At 43.2% G+C, this 16,202-nt stretch overlaps 1 protein-coding gene across 1 annotated transcript in view; it reads right to left on the bottom strand.

Moving 5' to 3' along the window:
• Positions 1-15,782, bottom strand: part of LOC117247244 (heparan sulfate glucosamine 3-O-sulfotransferase 3A1) — a 60,017-nt gene extending 44,235 nt beyond the window's left edge. Inside the window, exon 1 of the mRNA XM_033611642.2 lies at positions 14,906-15,782. Coding sequence (XP_033467533.2) covers positions 14,906-15,447 — 542 coding nt within the window. The 5' untranslated portion in view covers positions 15,448-15,782. The remainder of the gene's footprint in view (positions 1-14,905) is intronic.
• Between the last annotated feature and the right edge of the window lie 420 nt (positions 15,783-16,202).

Below are 16,202 nucleotides of genomic sequence, written 5' to 3'. Positions count from 1 at the left end.
GTGAGTTTCAGAGGTGCTGGTCAGCAGCTTTTGTTACCTTTGCACAGATCCAGGCTAACTGTTTCCCCATGTTTACAGTCTTTAAGCTAAGCTAAGGCTACATCCACACTAATTCAGTTTTTTTAGTTTTAAAACAGTGTTTGAAAATTAAAACAATCTCCACATACACAAGTGTTTCAGCACCATTTCAGAAATAATCTCTGTCCATACTAACTAGCAACAGATCATGAAACCTGGTACTAAATGAGCCCCTGGACTAAATTACCAAAGACCGTAGCATAGATAAGCTCCGGTGTTATCGATTCTTTTATCAGTACTTTTACACATTTTAGTTTCATTCATTATCATCCTCCAGCCTCTCACCTACGCTCTGTATCAGGGCTGAACTCCTTCAGATACACATACACACGACACGGAGTAATGTCGGTGAACAGTAGAGAAACCACGGTGGAAACAAAGTGAAGTTAACTCGAAATTTACTCAAGTTGACAGCAACTACGCTTGTTACTGTGAGTGCAATTAAACCTTAGCGAGTAAAAGGCCAATACTTAGACAGTGATATTCAATATGCTCTGTCCACAGTCTCTCATCTACCGACACTAACGTTATGTTTTACACAAGGACAGCACGCTAGTTCAGCTGATAGCGAATTGTTACTAATAAGCTGAAAAGACAGCTGTCTGTATGTAGACTAACTTAGTTTGACACTTATCTTAAAATACTTTTAAACTTAGCTGCTGCAGCCCCAGCTCTCTACACCAGCGCTAATGTTACCTGCACACAGTGAGTCACATCAGCAGAGAGGGAGCAGGACAGATGGACAGAGGACAACAGGACTGACTTACAGTAGCTATGTTTCCATCAGCCTGTTTAGATGCGCATCTAGAAGTATCGCATCGGAAAATTATGATGGAAACGCCAAAATTCGAATTAAAACCCCCTGATTCGCACAAACTAAAATACGCTCACTTTAGCCGGGTTTTGGTTGATTCGAAAAAATGTTGATTCGCAAAAAGGGGGATGGAAACAGTTATGTTCGAATTAAGTCTGACGTAGCGCACCTCTCTCCATGGTGATAGCCACACTCCGGGTCGGGAAGGCGGTAATGCTTTTACAAGCTGATTTCCAACCGCCAGAAAATGTAGAAGAAGAAGAATGTGAGACTTGTTTTGTTTCCGGTTCTGCGGAAAACTCGCACAAGTTCATAGTTTTAACCAAAGTCTGTACATTTAATGGAAACACACAGGATTCATATTTCTTTTAATGCACATTTCCCAATGATTCGAATCACTTTTGGATGGAAACATAGCTAGTGACTGATAAATACTAATCTTCACTCAGTATTGTCATGTCAGGAATATTATTTATATAGTGATGTTGCTGTTGTAGAAATTACTGCTGCTGCTCTAGTTGCCACACTAATTTTTACATGTTCAAAAATCCTGTTCTGAATTTATTCTTTTTCAATTCATTTATTTTCTACAAAGCAAATATTCAGAAATGAAAAAGAAAAGTGTGTCGATAAAGTACCAAATCGTTGTATTTCCACCATCTCATATAGGCTCAGTAAATCCTGGAGTTCACTGTTGATCTATTTGTCCATATTTCTTCCTTTTTGTTTTGTTACAGGCAGTTGTTTATGTTTTGTGTTGTTTGTTGTTTTAAAAAATGGTGGCTGCCAATGCTGCATTGGCTGTGTTCGACAAGCTAACGTACACTCACGTCACTCGTGGTTCCTCCTGTGCTCTGAGAGTACCTACTCGAACCTAGGAGCTAAAAAAAGTTCCTTCAAAACGACTCTCTAAGAACAATTGTTGGGTGCAGACACAACAAAACAGGGAGTTCTTATGTTGTGTTCACACTGAGTGTGAATAAAACAATTCTCGTGAGTAAATTACATCTAAGGTCAATGAAAAAACGTGATTAGATGGGAATTCCCGCCGGGCAGCGCGATGGATGCAACATGAAATACGTGAATCAAACGAGTAGCGCAATTTCACATCATGCACGAAAGTTGAAACAGCTCAACTTCAGCGACCAATTTCCACCACAATAACCTTTTAGCATTGAGATCCTTCAGGGACGTATGATGCCGAGGATGTACCGGCAAAAATGCATTCACTGATTCAGCGATTTCTCGTGTGTGATGGGAGTTATTCACATGTATGAAGCCAGTCAACACAAAACGTTCTAGTGTTCAAACTTCTGTGAGTAACTCGAGTGTTTGGTGTGAATACAACATTAGAACTATGAAAAAGTTCCTCTGCCTATTATCTCTGTTTCCGGCCATCCAGACTAACTGAAACTGGGTCATTACTGTCTTCAAAGGTCTTTGTTTTAGGGGGTCAGAAACATGGGAGTCGTGAGGATACTCAGCTAAAGCTGCGAGTTTTAAAACAAAAACAAATTAGTGTGAATGTAGCTCAAGATAACCGAATGTTGGCTGTAGCTTCAAATTTACCGGACAGATATGAGAGTGGTATTCATCCTCTCATCTTATTCTTGGCAGGAAAAGGAATAAGCATATTCCTACAAATTGACATTTCCTTCACAGATGATTACATAACTTTATTGCCAGAATGTGTCTTCTTAACGGCGGCGAAAAGCTTCTCCAAGATTTTGCATCCGTAATTTCCCTGCCATGATTCATCTCTCACTTCTTTCTTTACCGAGGAAATCTGTTCCCCTGCTCCTCACATTAACATGCAAATCCTCATCTTTAGGAGAATAGTGGAAAGAAGAAAAAAACAGAAGACGCCCTTTTGTGTGTTCCATCCTGCTTCTATTAGCTGGACATGTTCCTTTGACAGCGATCTCCCTCCTGTCTAATGTACAGTCGGACCTGGTTACAGTCGCAATTACTAGTGTTCAGGTTATGATTAATTGAATTACTGGGTGGCTTCCCTGCACTCCTCTGTGGGCGTATCAATCATGGCCTGTGCGCTACACAGACCCTTTATCACCCTCCTCCATCTTTATGTAAAAAGACGCAGGCTGTGCTGTTGCACTCCATCTATCAATAAATGGGTCCGGGGTGGCAAACTCATTTTCTAACACATTCCTCTCTTTAATCAAGCAGCCTGGCATTCGGAAGCAGTGAGTAAAAGCTGTCCGCCATCGTTTCTCCAAACGAATAAAATGTTAGGGAAAATTAAAAATAGAGCAGCTGGGATTGTAATGACCCTCGTGACAAATAGACTTTGACTTCATAGAATATTTGTGATACATTTTAATTGATGATTTGTAAAGAGAAATCCCGCTATAGAGCGCCGTGAAAGGCTCTTTTGTGCCGCGCGACCTTTTAAATGTAAAATACAATAGCCTGTATGTAAAGTGTTTGAACAGCTGGATTTCTACTTGAGGAACCAGGTAGCTTTTTCAAAACCGCACATGCAATGAATCCGCCGTGCTTCTGTTTGAATAAAACAGCTCTCAAGGCAGATTAAATGCCACTCTGTCATTCTCTCTCCATTCACCACCTCCATTATTAGCTATTCTAAAAAATTGTGCAGGATTTCTGGTCACGGTCTATAGTGCTGCCAAACCCTAATCTTCAGCATGTTTTATTTCCCTCATCACTACCATGCGACTCTTTGTTCGTCATCGAGCAGGAATATACAGAACACGCTGGATGTGGAAGTGCTGAAAGCCCGAAAATAACATCTGAAGGAAATAATGTGTTGGCCTCTTTGTCGGCCGTGCCAAAAAAATGCCAATCCCTCATTTCAGATGGACTCCAACAGCCACACACACTTGCGCCTCGAGCTTAGCTACAGTATAATTCTGTGTTTTGCATGGAGACAGAGGTTGGGCAGTCACATAGAGGTTGTGCCTGAGGCCGTCTGGCGTAGCCTCTGCCCATGTCTGCGAGGCGGACGCTGCCAAGGCGACTGGCACTGGCCATGCCCCCGTGGAACAGGAGAAAAAGGATGTTTGGTGCCATCCTATCACCACACAGGCAGCTGCAGATAGCACACATGGCAAGTGTGTCAGAGTCCATGCCTTTAAGCGCAGAGGCAGAGAGGGAAACAGTCCAATGTTTGGCCAGTAAGCCTAAAAAAGACCCTTGAATTAAGTGAAAGACTTTCCCGCTGAGTGAACGGAAGTAAAAGGCTGGAAAGATGAACTTCCTTGAGTAGTAAACACTTATATATTTTTTTAAATTTTACAGGGAATTGAAATACAGGACGGAGATGTGTGCCAGAAAAAAAATGAATATGTGGCAGAAGTATTTTAAAGAAAAACACTACAGTTGGAACGGAAAATGGTGGACCCAAGAGAAGAGGGCTTCCTTCTTTTTATTGGTTCCCAGGCTTTCCACAGCTCTGGTTCTCTCTCTCTCCCTGTCTGTCTCTGTCTTTTTGTCTCTGGTGGAAAATATGGAGGGCTCCCCGTCCTGTGATAAAGCTGTTGCCTGTGAGATGGGAAAGAGAGATCCATCACGTTGAGGCGTTGGTTTACCCTGCCAATCCGCACCACTGAGGGCTGTTACGCGTACATGCTCCATCCATGCATCATTTACCGAGCCCTTCTGTGCCCAAATAACATGGGTTTGGCTGCACGTTTGTGAAATCCTAAAGCACTCTGGCAAATCCTCTGAAAGTCTCGATATGCATGAATTCTGGAGGTTGTTTTGCGGTTTGTTTAGTTCGCTTCTTCGAAGAAGAGAGAGCTGAAACAGTCTCGTCTAAAGCCCCCTTGACTCTCCGGTGCCAAATGATAGGGTTACAGTCTCTCTTTGTTTGTGGAAGGATAACACTTAACTTCCATCAACCTTGGACTGCCAAGAAGAGAGAGGGAAAAAAAACCCATCGAGGAACAGAAATACAGTACAGGAGGAAAATTGCAAACATGATTCTTTCTTTTTTCATTACAGTTGTACAGCTTGTAAAGTGCCTGAAGGCAGAGCTACTGTGATGTTAGAAAACATTACCTGGAAGGTTTCCACTGAGTTCAAGGAAAATAAACATCCCTGACATTCATGGGCATTGCTTGAAAAGCACTAAACTAGTAAAGGGCTTCAGGTATATCACAAGAAAACAGAGCTGCAGACGTAAGGTCTCGGAAAAGTCAAACATTTTAACTTCAGAAACGATAAGACGATAGACACGATTGCTGTGTGCGTACACTGAACAGAAAGATAAACACAACACTTGCTTTTTGTTCAAAGTTTTTACAGGTTTGAGTTAAATTGTGGTCACAAATTTGTTAAAATCCCTGTTAGTAAGCCCTTCTCCTTTTCCAAGATAATCCATCCACCTGACAGATGTGGCATATGAAGATGCTGATTAAACAACATCATTACTACACAGGTGTGTCCTGGGATGGTCACAATAAAAGGACCACTCTAAAATGCCCAGTTTAATCACACAATCAAGAAGCAACCTCCAAGACTATGGGTGCTTTCAGACCTAGAGTTGTCTTGCTTTGGTCTGAATCAGGGACTAATTTTGTTCCAAAGTTGTATAATTGCCTAGAGTTGGTTCGTGTTCTCACGGCAGCATTTACAAGTGGACCAGGTAAAATGCCTTGTGTGAGAAAGCTGCTCTTGATTGGTCAGAATTTCCATGTGGGAAAAATCTAGGAAGTAAACCAAACGTTGAAGAAGAGTACACTTGCAAGATAAATGTGACACTTTCTAATGTCACAATGGAGGGACAACTACGCAGGTTGATTTTAGCGCTGCTCATCGTGGAGACCACCTGAGTGTGATTGCTGTGTTCACACCTGCCCAAACGAACTGCACTTAGGGGGCTAACAACTTTAAGTCCGATTGAAACAAACCAAACAAGGCCTGAAAATTTAAGCCAATGCCGAAGTGCCGCAGTTCATTGAATGGCTACTTGAGGCTGGCTCCACAACAGAGTAAATCCCCACAAGCTCCACCCTCTCATCCAAAAATGGTCATATTTGGCTCCAAAAAAACAAGATGGTCAAAGCCCGAATTCCGAACTTGAGGCTACACAACGGCTGTTCGCAAAACAATGGGTGACGTCACGGTAGTTACGTCTTAAAGTCTATGCACACAACACAACACCACAGATGTCACAATTTTGAGGGAACACGCCATTGGCATGCTGACTGTAGAACTGTCCACCAGAACTGTTGCTCATGTACTCAATGTTAATTTCACTACTATAAGCCGCAGTCCACATGTAACCAAACCAGCTCAGGACCTTCACAACCAGCGTCTTCACCTACAGATCATCTGAGACCAGCCAACTGAACAATTGATGCAACAGTAGGTTTGCACAATCAAAGAATTTCTGAACAAACTGTCAGAAACCGTCTCAGAGAAGTTGATCTAACATGCTCATCATCCTCAGCAGAGTCTTAACCTGACAGCAATTCATCACTCTAATTCTAATTTCTAACTTGTGCTGTTGTGAGGCCGGTTGGATGTACAGAAACGACATTGAAGACATCTTATTGTGGTGACATGAGTTTCAGTTTACAGGCAACAGCTCTGGGGGACATTCCTGCAGTCAGCATGCCAATGGCACACGCCTTCAAAACTTGGGACATCTGTGTCACTGTGTTGTGTGATCAAACTGCACATTTTAGAGTGGCCTTTTATTCGGACCATTTGTAGGCACACCTGTGTATTAATGATGCTGTTTAACCAGTCACGCCATGCCATGCTACACCCGTCAGGTGGATGGATTATCTTGGAAAAGGAGAAGTGCTCACAAAAAAATTGAGAGAAATAAGTCTTTTGTGTGCAAAGAAAAGTTTCAGATCTTTAACTTACACCTGTGAAAAATGGGAGCAAAAACAAAAGTGTTGTTTAAACTTTTTGTTCAGTGTATTTTTGCTCAGCCAAGGACAATAAAAAATGACCTCCGTTTGAAATATGAATCCCAGAATAAATGCTTTGTAATGTATGGGCTAATACCTCATAAAAACACAGACAGCTGCTGAGCCAAACGAGCCCGAGATACGACGAGGTCAAACAGGTTGCTGACGAGTGTACACAGGAAACCCAAAAGTGAATAAACAACAGAATCCTAGAAACAATGTAACCCGATCTTAATGTTACAGTACCATCTGCTGGCATTGTGAACTCTGAGGGTGGCACATTCTGTGGGTGACCCTCCTGACCGTGATCAATCACACTCCCTTTCTGCACATGTTCATCAAAGCTCCTGGAGTTCCTGATCCCAGAGGCCTGGAATATTTGCATGAATGTAGCCAGTTACTTCATCTTGGTTAGAAGTCAACAAACAGCTCTTATTTTAAGTGTGTCAGGTGAATGCATCAGGTGTGAGCGTCTGGTGTAGATCCAGGTGGTGTCTGCAGAGCGCCCTGCACCTGCTGCCTGTCCTCACTCACCCATTGGGGGGCAGATTCCCAAGATGCCAGAGGGCAGCTGCTGACAGGCACTACTTTGGATAGTCCCCTTGCTTCTATCTGCCTCCCCTGCATGGGGCCTCCTGGGGTCAGCTGCTAAGGGCATTCAAAGATGTCGGTGGGGGTGGCGGAGGTCAAGGAGTTGGCAAGGAAGGGGGGACTACAGTCATGGGTGGGTTGCATGCCTTCAGCAGGAGGTGAGCGTCCCGGTTTTACAATTATACTCCCCGATAATCACTTTCACAATCCGAAGGCAGCTCTGAGCTCATGCTCAGGAGGTCTCTGGTGATCACGTTACCTCCGCTGTGTGTGCCCTCTACAACCCCGACCCTGACCCTTCCACCCACCTCGGCCAGACCTCTCTACTCCACCTGCCATCCAAAAACCTGACCCTATGTTAGCGGATGTAGTGGAAAACAGAGCCAGTCAATACCTAAATCTGAAAACGCAATGTTTAATATTTATACCGTCTCTTGTGAAGCATTGACCATTTTTAGCCAAGTACACACTTAATGAGTTCACAGATTTAACCCAGCCAAAGGTGGTTTATTTTGGACATAACTTTATTTAAAGCTTGAAGGTAGACCTGCAGGTTTCATACACTGGTTAATATATAAAACCTCTCCCTTCCGCAATAAGCCCCACTCCCTCATCCTGTTTCATGACGAAGCATGTCTAACTACATTAAAAAATTACCATCCAAAGCTGTTTCCCAAGACCTTAAAGAATATTTCATTTCTGCTTTGTAAGTATTTTCCAGTATGGAGTCAGGCTAAATTAATCGAGCGGTCAATCAATGGGTTAAAAAATGGGTTTTAAAAGTCTTAATTGTGCCACAGAGAAATGCTAAATCCTCGCAAAGCCTCACTAAAGAGTCCTCAGAGATACATTTTTTAAATGTTTGCACACACAGACACATAACACCAGCAAGAAAAACCCTGATGTTCCTCTTATTTTTGGCTGATATAATTATATAAATCCAGACAGCCGAGTGAGGTATTTTAGCGTTGGTATACAGTGTGGTGCGAAGGGAGCGGGGTGGTGAAGACCAAAGTATTTACAACTCTATCACTGTATTTAAAACTCTGAGGAACATGTCATTCCTGTATTCCGGGCCGGGTTACATCCAAGGGCAGCAGCCAGCGAGCGCCAAAAGTACACTGGAGGTGCTTACAGTGTGCATGCTCACATAAATATGGACACACACACATATACACACACGGTTAGATCTGGCCTCTTGTTCCAGCTGGTGCAGCTACACAATAAATAATGTACACATGCATGGTACAGTTTGTTTTGTATGTTATACTGTTTTCAGTGTGGTGTTTGTAAAATTGTAAAACTAGGGTTTAGAGGTTTATAAACTGCTTTAGAGCAACTTCTACAGCAGCTTTACTGTCATAAAACATAGGTGCAGATTTCAGGAGGAGGACGCAGGGGTCATTTCCCCCTTAATATTTAGTACATGTACATTTATCCCGCTTAATAAAAACATGAAAATGGCAGATGACTTTAATTTTGACCAAATTGAAGACATTTACATCATAAATTGATGCTAGAAAGGCACAAAGTGGCGCATAAAAATACACTAAATTAAGTGTTTGATCTATGGATGTCAATAAATAACTGCCAAGAATATTTCTGAGCGATTATTCATATCGGTCTATAGCTTAATTTTGCTGTTCTTCAGTTTACTGCACTGCACACCTACCAGGTCTGGTGGAGGCTAGCTAGCAGCGTCATTCCTTTTGGCGATTTCCCTACCCAACAACATTGCTGTGGAAACACTGTAGATAACCTTTCGGTCTCCTCCCACGTCACCCTGGTTAATAAGCGGCTTTCTTTAGAGTTGCAATCTTCCTTTAGTATCGGTAACACTGTTAGCTCCGTTAGCACAGTTAGCAGTCAGTACATTTACATTCACAGATAAGTCAAGCTAGGGTTATAGCTCGACTGGGCCATTCAATTGGACTACTGTTTTTGTACCAGGGTACAAGTACGCGAGGGGAATCGATTTATTGACCGAAGTATGTCCGACTCTGCTACAATAGGTGGTAATATGCCCCCTTTCAGCTTGTCATTATTGGACCTTTTTCCGATAGACTTATTACGTCACAGACCAAACAATCAACAAACGAGTTAGCTACGGTAGGCTAGCGGCAAACTGGTTCCATGGTGGACTGCTTTGCAGCTCTGTACATTTTGTCCGACCAAAAAGTCACAGCTCTAGATGTAGATTTTGCCATGTTTCGCCACTGTGAAGCATGCGGCAAGCACCTCGGCTGGTTTAGGTCCGATTGACTGCGTACATGCAGGCAGAATTCGACCCCCAATCGCATTATCTGGGTGTGTTAGTCTGACTGAGAAATTTGATTTAGTATGATTTCAGTCAGACTAACACGTTCACAAGTATTTGAAAAATCTGGTTTTAGTTGGACTAACACGATTAATCGATTTTCTCTAATGTCATGTAAATGCACTGACTGTTAGCATGAGTAGTGGTGCTAACATAATTAGCAGTGCTAAAGGGGTTATGAAGCTCAAAACTAAGCCACAGACTCACAGGGGCTACCTGGTGGCCACCATGTTTCGGCAGCAACACTGTCCCACCGTTGGGTGGGTGGTACTAGCAGTAACCGCTACTTGCCAATTGAGCAGCACAGCTAGCTTTCACCCAACCCAGGTGATGCACAGTGCAGTGCAGCCAAGGTTAACATTAGCTAACAAGTGGAGACCGGAGCATGGGCAGTAGGAACTATGTTTCTGTATGTTAGTGCAGCAAAGCCAACAGAAAATAACATAAAAGGCAAAACATTTACATCACAAAACATTAAAATTTCACCACCTCTGAAGGAAAGTGTTTTGAAATGTGGTGCTAAAGCTCACTGAGGAAAGGCCTCTTGTATTTTATGTGATTTTGCATTTTTTCTTTAAAATGACATCCCAAGTGTGATGCTCAAAATTTTATGTGTCCCCCCTGCTGCTGAAACAAAATCTCCACCCTCGCTCCTAACAGACATACAACCGAAGAGATCCACAGTCATTTCTTCACTATTAACATCCAGCCTCTCCCATTTGGAGTTATGTCATGCTTTCCACCGCTCCTCCAAACCTCCCCACACTCAGAATGACAAGTGAAATGTCAGGCTGCAGCGAACAAGGCCAGAGTTTAAACTCTGCCACCCAATTAATTGACACACACTCTAAACACAGCCAACGTACAGTATGAGAAACTTGGAGGTCGGCCTCGTTTCAGACGCTGGGAATCCAACAGCTTTTCACCGTCAGCACATGACAAATGTGAATTTATTTTCTTTAAGTTTTTCTTTTTCTTAATGGTCTGGTTGGGTCAACAAATCCAACTGGGTAGCGCTAATGTAGGAAAAAAATGCTAATCACTAATGAAGAAAAAAAAAAAAGAGGCATTCATGGAATTTAAACACAGCATGTATTATTATTCCATACATTTACATCTGGTTCCTGACTCTTAGTAAGAGAGAGAAAGTCGAGCTGCCACACAGGCCGCTGTAATGACACAGAAATACAGATCAGGAAATCCAGATCCTATCGACACCGCCGCTTTCTAACACAAATCCCCACTGGGTCACTGCTTTTATGATCAAGAGCCATTTTTTATTACCATTACAGAATGTCCTTTCAAATAAGGCCAGTTTTATGAAGAGGGAAACCCCTAATTTAATGTGATTCTTCAGTTTTTCTAGCCGAGCACACTCTTTTCATTTGCTTTCTCGTGGTTTTAAGTGTCGCATACATGAAGGAAAACATATAAGGAGAAGCCACTGACTCAACTTTACAAAAGATTTTATGATTTATAATCTGCCGTACACCTTTTAATTTCCTGGACCTCAAAGTTGTGGTGTGTTTTAGCCACACGGAAAGCCTAGTTGTGTGTGTGTGCATTTATTCCTACACTGACTACGGCTGTGTTTGTTTGTGTCTTGATAAATATGCGTGTGGCGGAGTTGGCGGCAGATTGCCCTTGTGTTTAACGGGTCACACATGTTTTTATGAAGGATAATTAACCCATTAAGGGATCTGGTGGAGGCTAATCCGACCGGTCTGCAGACATCAAACAGGGACTGCGGCTGGGTCTAGACAGGTGAAAGCCGGGCGTTCGGTAACCCAAGTAGGCCCAAAACATAATACTGACTCCTCTGTAGCATGGACCTCTGCTTTAGTTCACAGTGTTTGTGCTTGACCCCCTTGTTCACTCCGAGTGTCCATTTCCACAACAAAAGCCTAACAGGTTGTATGTGATTATACGGATACACCGCTGAGAAATGTGCAGTGAAATGTAACACTGACTGACGGGGCGATTGGGCCGGGTGTTGGTTTCCTGTTCAACAAAAGGTCCGAGTTTACCGAGAGTCTCCGGCGAGAAAAAGTAAATGTGACATTTTATTAAGGGAGCTAAAGCTGTGTTTTTAGTTCAAAGTGCAACACCCCAGAAAAAAAAGACAAAGTTGTTACCAAGATTTGAATAAATGCAGATGGTGAGACAGAATTTCGCCCAACTTTTTCGAGGTCTTAGGACACATAAAAGTGGAGTTTAAAGCTACCAATGTTTCATGCTCTGACAGCCGCGGTGCTGTCAAAACGGGAAATTTTATCCCTCTCAATAAATCACAGATTTTTGCATCATAGCTTTGGGTGTGATGGAAATTCCCACAACAAGCCAGAGGAGTATAATTCTGAGAGAGAGCTGGAAAAAAAACGAAGGGGATGTTGCCACGTCACATTAGGAGTTTAGAGGTGTTACAGTACACATTCCCATCGGGACACAGAGACGGGTGATTCATGCCGAGGACACATTTCAGCCCTGACAATAAACAAAGAGTCTCCTGAGACGGAAGCTTTTGCGTTTTAAGTATTCACTGCTGCTAATGAATGGAATCGCATAATTCAAGCAAATTGGACACGGTGATTAGTCACAGAAAATCTGTCCTTGTTTTGCACAAACACCAACAGATTGTTTTTTATTTTAAAGGACGGCATTACTAAGTATTCAACATGTACTGGGAAGCACGGAGCTGCTTCTTAGCATTCTGGAATTTGTTCTTGACAAATTATGATGTGTCAGATGAGTTTTAAACGTTTGTGCAACCTTGAAATCTTTATTGGTACAGTAACTCTGGCACCGAGGCACTAACGCTGCGGCCATCTTTGATGAGGGGTCGGTTCAGCCTTATTTCCTGGTTTCGACAAGCACTTCTGAAGTGCACAAAAACACGTCCTCGAGCCAGCAACTTCAAATGAACGCGACTCAATCAAAAGCTTCCACAAAAACACAAAAGCCATCAACAGGAAGACTCTCAGACGTTGACGAGATGAACTCCTGCAGAGCGGGCCGCGCTGTTGTAACAGTTATTTATTCCTCTTTTCATTTCAAGGGTGCTTCTGTTTTAAAATGGACAGCATTAAGGGGAACCGGCACTAAGGTCCGTCCTTGGAGGCACGGTCCAAATTCCAGAGAATCTTGGCAACTCCTCGGGATAAATGGGACCCTCATGGATATAAAACCCCACAATGGATGAATAGGTAAACAGAAGGGTGTGAAAGAGTGATGGCGAAAAGAGAATGTTCACTCTCAGAGAGGCACAAAGAGGGAGGTGTGTGAGCGGGAGATGGGAGAGAGCCAGAGTGTTTGGGGGTGGAGGGGAGAGGGGGCGAGGAGCAAGGAGAGTCTGGAGGGAGTTGTCAGTTAGGGAGAGTAAAAGTTTTGTCTCCAGGCTTTTAGAGGGTGCTGTGTGTAGTGTTAACTCAATCAAAAGGTGAATTATACCTCCTGAGACACTCAGGTAACCTTTCATTATGGCCCTAATCCTTCTTAATAACAGAGCTGCAATGTCGGCAATGCCCCATTAGACAGAGAACCACTGAGAGGGAGAGCCATTATTCCCCACAGGCCCTGTGGAAATGTGAACACACAGCGCTCACTCACACACACTCGCTGTGACAGATGAAATCAATCACAAATTCAAGTTGAGCGAGGAAAAACGCAGCCCTCCACACGCAGACAGAGACAGCGGAGGAGAGTCAGTGTGTGTTTATGTGGGAGCAGAGTTTCCCTAAAGTTTCACTTTTGTCAGGCGAAGCTATAAAAGCAAAGTCAGACTGAAACTAACTCTCTGGAATAAAGGATCGACAAGACTGTAAACTTGTGTGTTTAACCTTCAAAGTTTGGTAAAAAAAAAAAGTCATACTATAAAAAGTTTTAAGTAGTAAATTATGACACCATAAAACATTGTTGAAAATCAATCCTGTTGTATTTTTTCTGCAGTAAAATATATTATTTCAGCTTCTTAAATTAAAGTTTTGCACTATGTTAACCCCTCTTATCGGACAGTACTACACACTCAAATACACATATAAATTAATTATTTTGCTTCAGCTCATTGACACATTTCCTATCTTTAGGATCTCTGGTATAATTCAAAATAAAATCCTGTTGATTTTAAGAGCATTTAGCTGCACAGCACTACTTTAAATGGCTGTCACGCCTGTGTGGGAGTGGGTTTAAACAGGTTAATCGTCAGCACATCTTAAGTTTAACTTTTTGGAGAAGCTGTTTTGCTTTTTAGCCACAAATTAAGACTTTCTGTGTTTTATTTATGAAACAGGGTGAGTGTTTCTGGAGCAACTTCACGTACTTCCAAAGTGCACAGAGAAGGGAGATAAATCAAAGGTGTCCAAACTCCTGCAAAACTATTTTGAACAACTTTATTGTACATGCAATAAAGTTGTTCTAAATACTACAAGTGGACGCCTGTGATTAAATTATTCATTTGTAGGAGCAAGTGTGATTAAAGTCTGGGTTTAATGGAAAAACTGAGTTAAAGAGAGGGCAATAAATCTTATTAAAAAGCTATGTACAAAGTGAAAATGTGTGTTTACTGAGCAAATACTTATCACAGAAATTATACTGTTCTTTGGCAAGCTGCTAAAGGTCAAATAAACAAAGTTGCATTTAAAAATATTAAGAAAAAATTGTGAGAAACTTATAAAGGCGTTATTTCTTCGACTAACAATAATGTAAACTGCAACTTAAAATTTTAAACACTGAATACTCGTCCTTATCTTATTTCCCAGCCTAATCCAGCTCCAGACCATGATTCCACTATGGCCCTGACCAACTTTAAAGGCAGCCAACCCTAAAATGTGCAACAAAATGAGCAGCCTGATAACATCTAATGAAAACAGGCCTAATGTGGCGCAATAAATCAACAGGCTGTCCAAAGTGCTTCATCCAGCAGCAACAACTAGGCTGCCTCTACCAAAGCTGAGATGTTAAATAAAGATTTGTGGGTCGTGCAGACTAATCTTTATCAGTGATGAAGTAGGAGGCTGAATAAAAAAGCTGGATAAACACAATCTATCATCATGGCAATTTAATGAGTAATAACAATAAACAGGAATTGAGTTGAGGGGGCTTTAATTAATTTATTTTAATATCTCTAGAAAAGTTATTTTCTATGCTTAATAATTACGTTGTGTTTAAGTTTAAATTCTGTAGGTTATTAATACTTTAATTTACCTGTACCACTCCAGCCCGTTCTCATAGTTGCGGTCGAAGAAGTGCGGCTCCGCTCCCACGGCTCTGATGTCCGGATGCACCCGGAGAAACTCCAGCAGAGCCCGGGTGCCTCCTTTCTTCACCCCGATGATGAGCGCCTGGGGCAGCTTCTTGCTCCCCTCCCCGAGCGGACTCACTTTACCTGCGAACCTCGGCGACACTTTCCTGGACGCGACTAGATCCGGAGGCGGCAAGATGAAAGCCTCCTCCAAGACGTGCCCCGCGCGCTCATCCGCGAGGACCCGCGAGGAGCGCCTGGCGGCCCCGTAGCCCATCAGCTCCGAGCCGGCGGTCCATTCGTACGCCAGCCGCTTCGTCCGCAGCGACCTCAGGTCCTCGAGGAGCCGGCCGGAGGTCGCTTTGACCGGCGAGGAGGTGCTGCAGCGGTCGGAGAGGCAGTGCAGGAGCAGGACAGAGGTGAGGAGGGAGCACAGCATGACCGCCGCTTTCCTGAAGATGCCTCGGGACGGGGGGTCCAGTTTGCGGATGCGGCTAAAAGCCATACCGGTCCCTGGGTGGTCGGTGCAGGAGCCGCAGCCATGCTAAGCACACATCACCGAGTCTTTCTGCCATGAAGAAACCGAGGAGGGAGTCTTCATCCACAGTGTGCTGCTGTGGATAACACCTGTCTCCTCCCCGGATAAAACACCAAATGATACCTGCTGCACACAGGTGAGCCAGATGACACCCAAACTGACCACAAACTGCCAGAATAAAACCACGCAGGTGCTTTTACACAGCGTGGAAACGGTCCACACAGTCAGGTGATAAAGTCTCTTCTTCCCTTGCTCTGTGCTGGATGTCACCACGAGCCCTGATATACCACCCGCACGTGTATAGAGTTGTAAACTTGTCTCGCATGTCAGGCTGCTTGACAGGCACCTCCCTGGCCAATGGGAGGAGGAGAGAAGCAGGCAGGAGCCAATGATATTATAGGTGGGCGGGGACTGTGACAGAACAGCTCGGCTAAATCAGAGGGAATTTTCATGTATAAAATAAAGTTGTGACGTGAGGAAAACACACACGTAAAGACGTATTTCACCGCTGGGAAGAAAACTACAATGTCTATGCAGTAAAAAGATCTAGATACTTTCGAAATTGGTGCGACATGACACGAGAAAACACAGAAAAAGAGCTGTTAGCTCAAGAGGTAGAAAACCTACAACTACCAGAATGCAATGTGCCGCTCCAACGGCTCTCGCTGTTGGGTGACGTAATGGAATGCGAGCTTGGCTTTGGTTTAAACAGGAAACAAAAT

The sequence above is a fragment of the Epinephelus lanceolatus genome, chromosome 21, assembly GCF_041903045.1.
Source record: "Epinephelus lanceolatus isolate andai-2023 chromosome 21, ASM4190304v1, whole genome shotgun sequence".
NCBI lineage: Eukaryota > Metazoa > Chordata > Actinopteri > Perciformes > Serranidae > Epinephelus > Epinephelus lanceolatus.
This window is presented reverse-complemented; position numbering and strand designations above follow the sequence as displayed.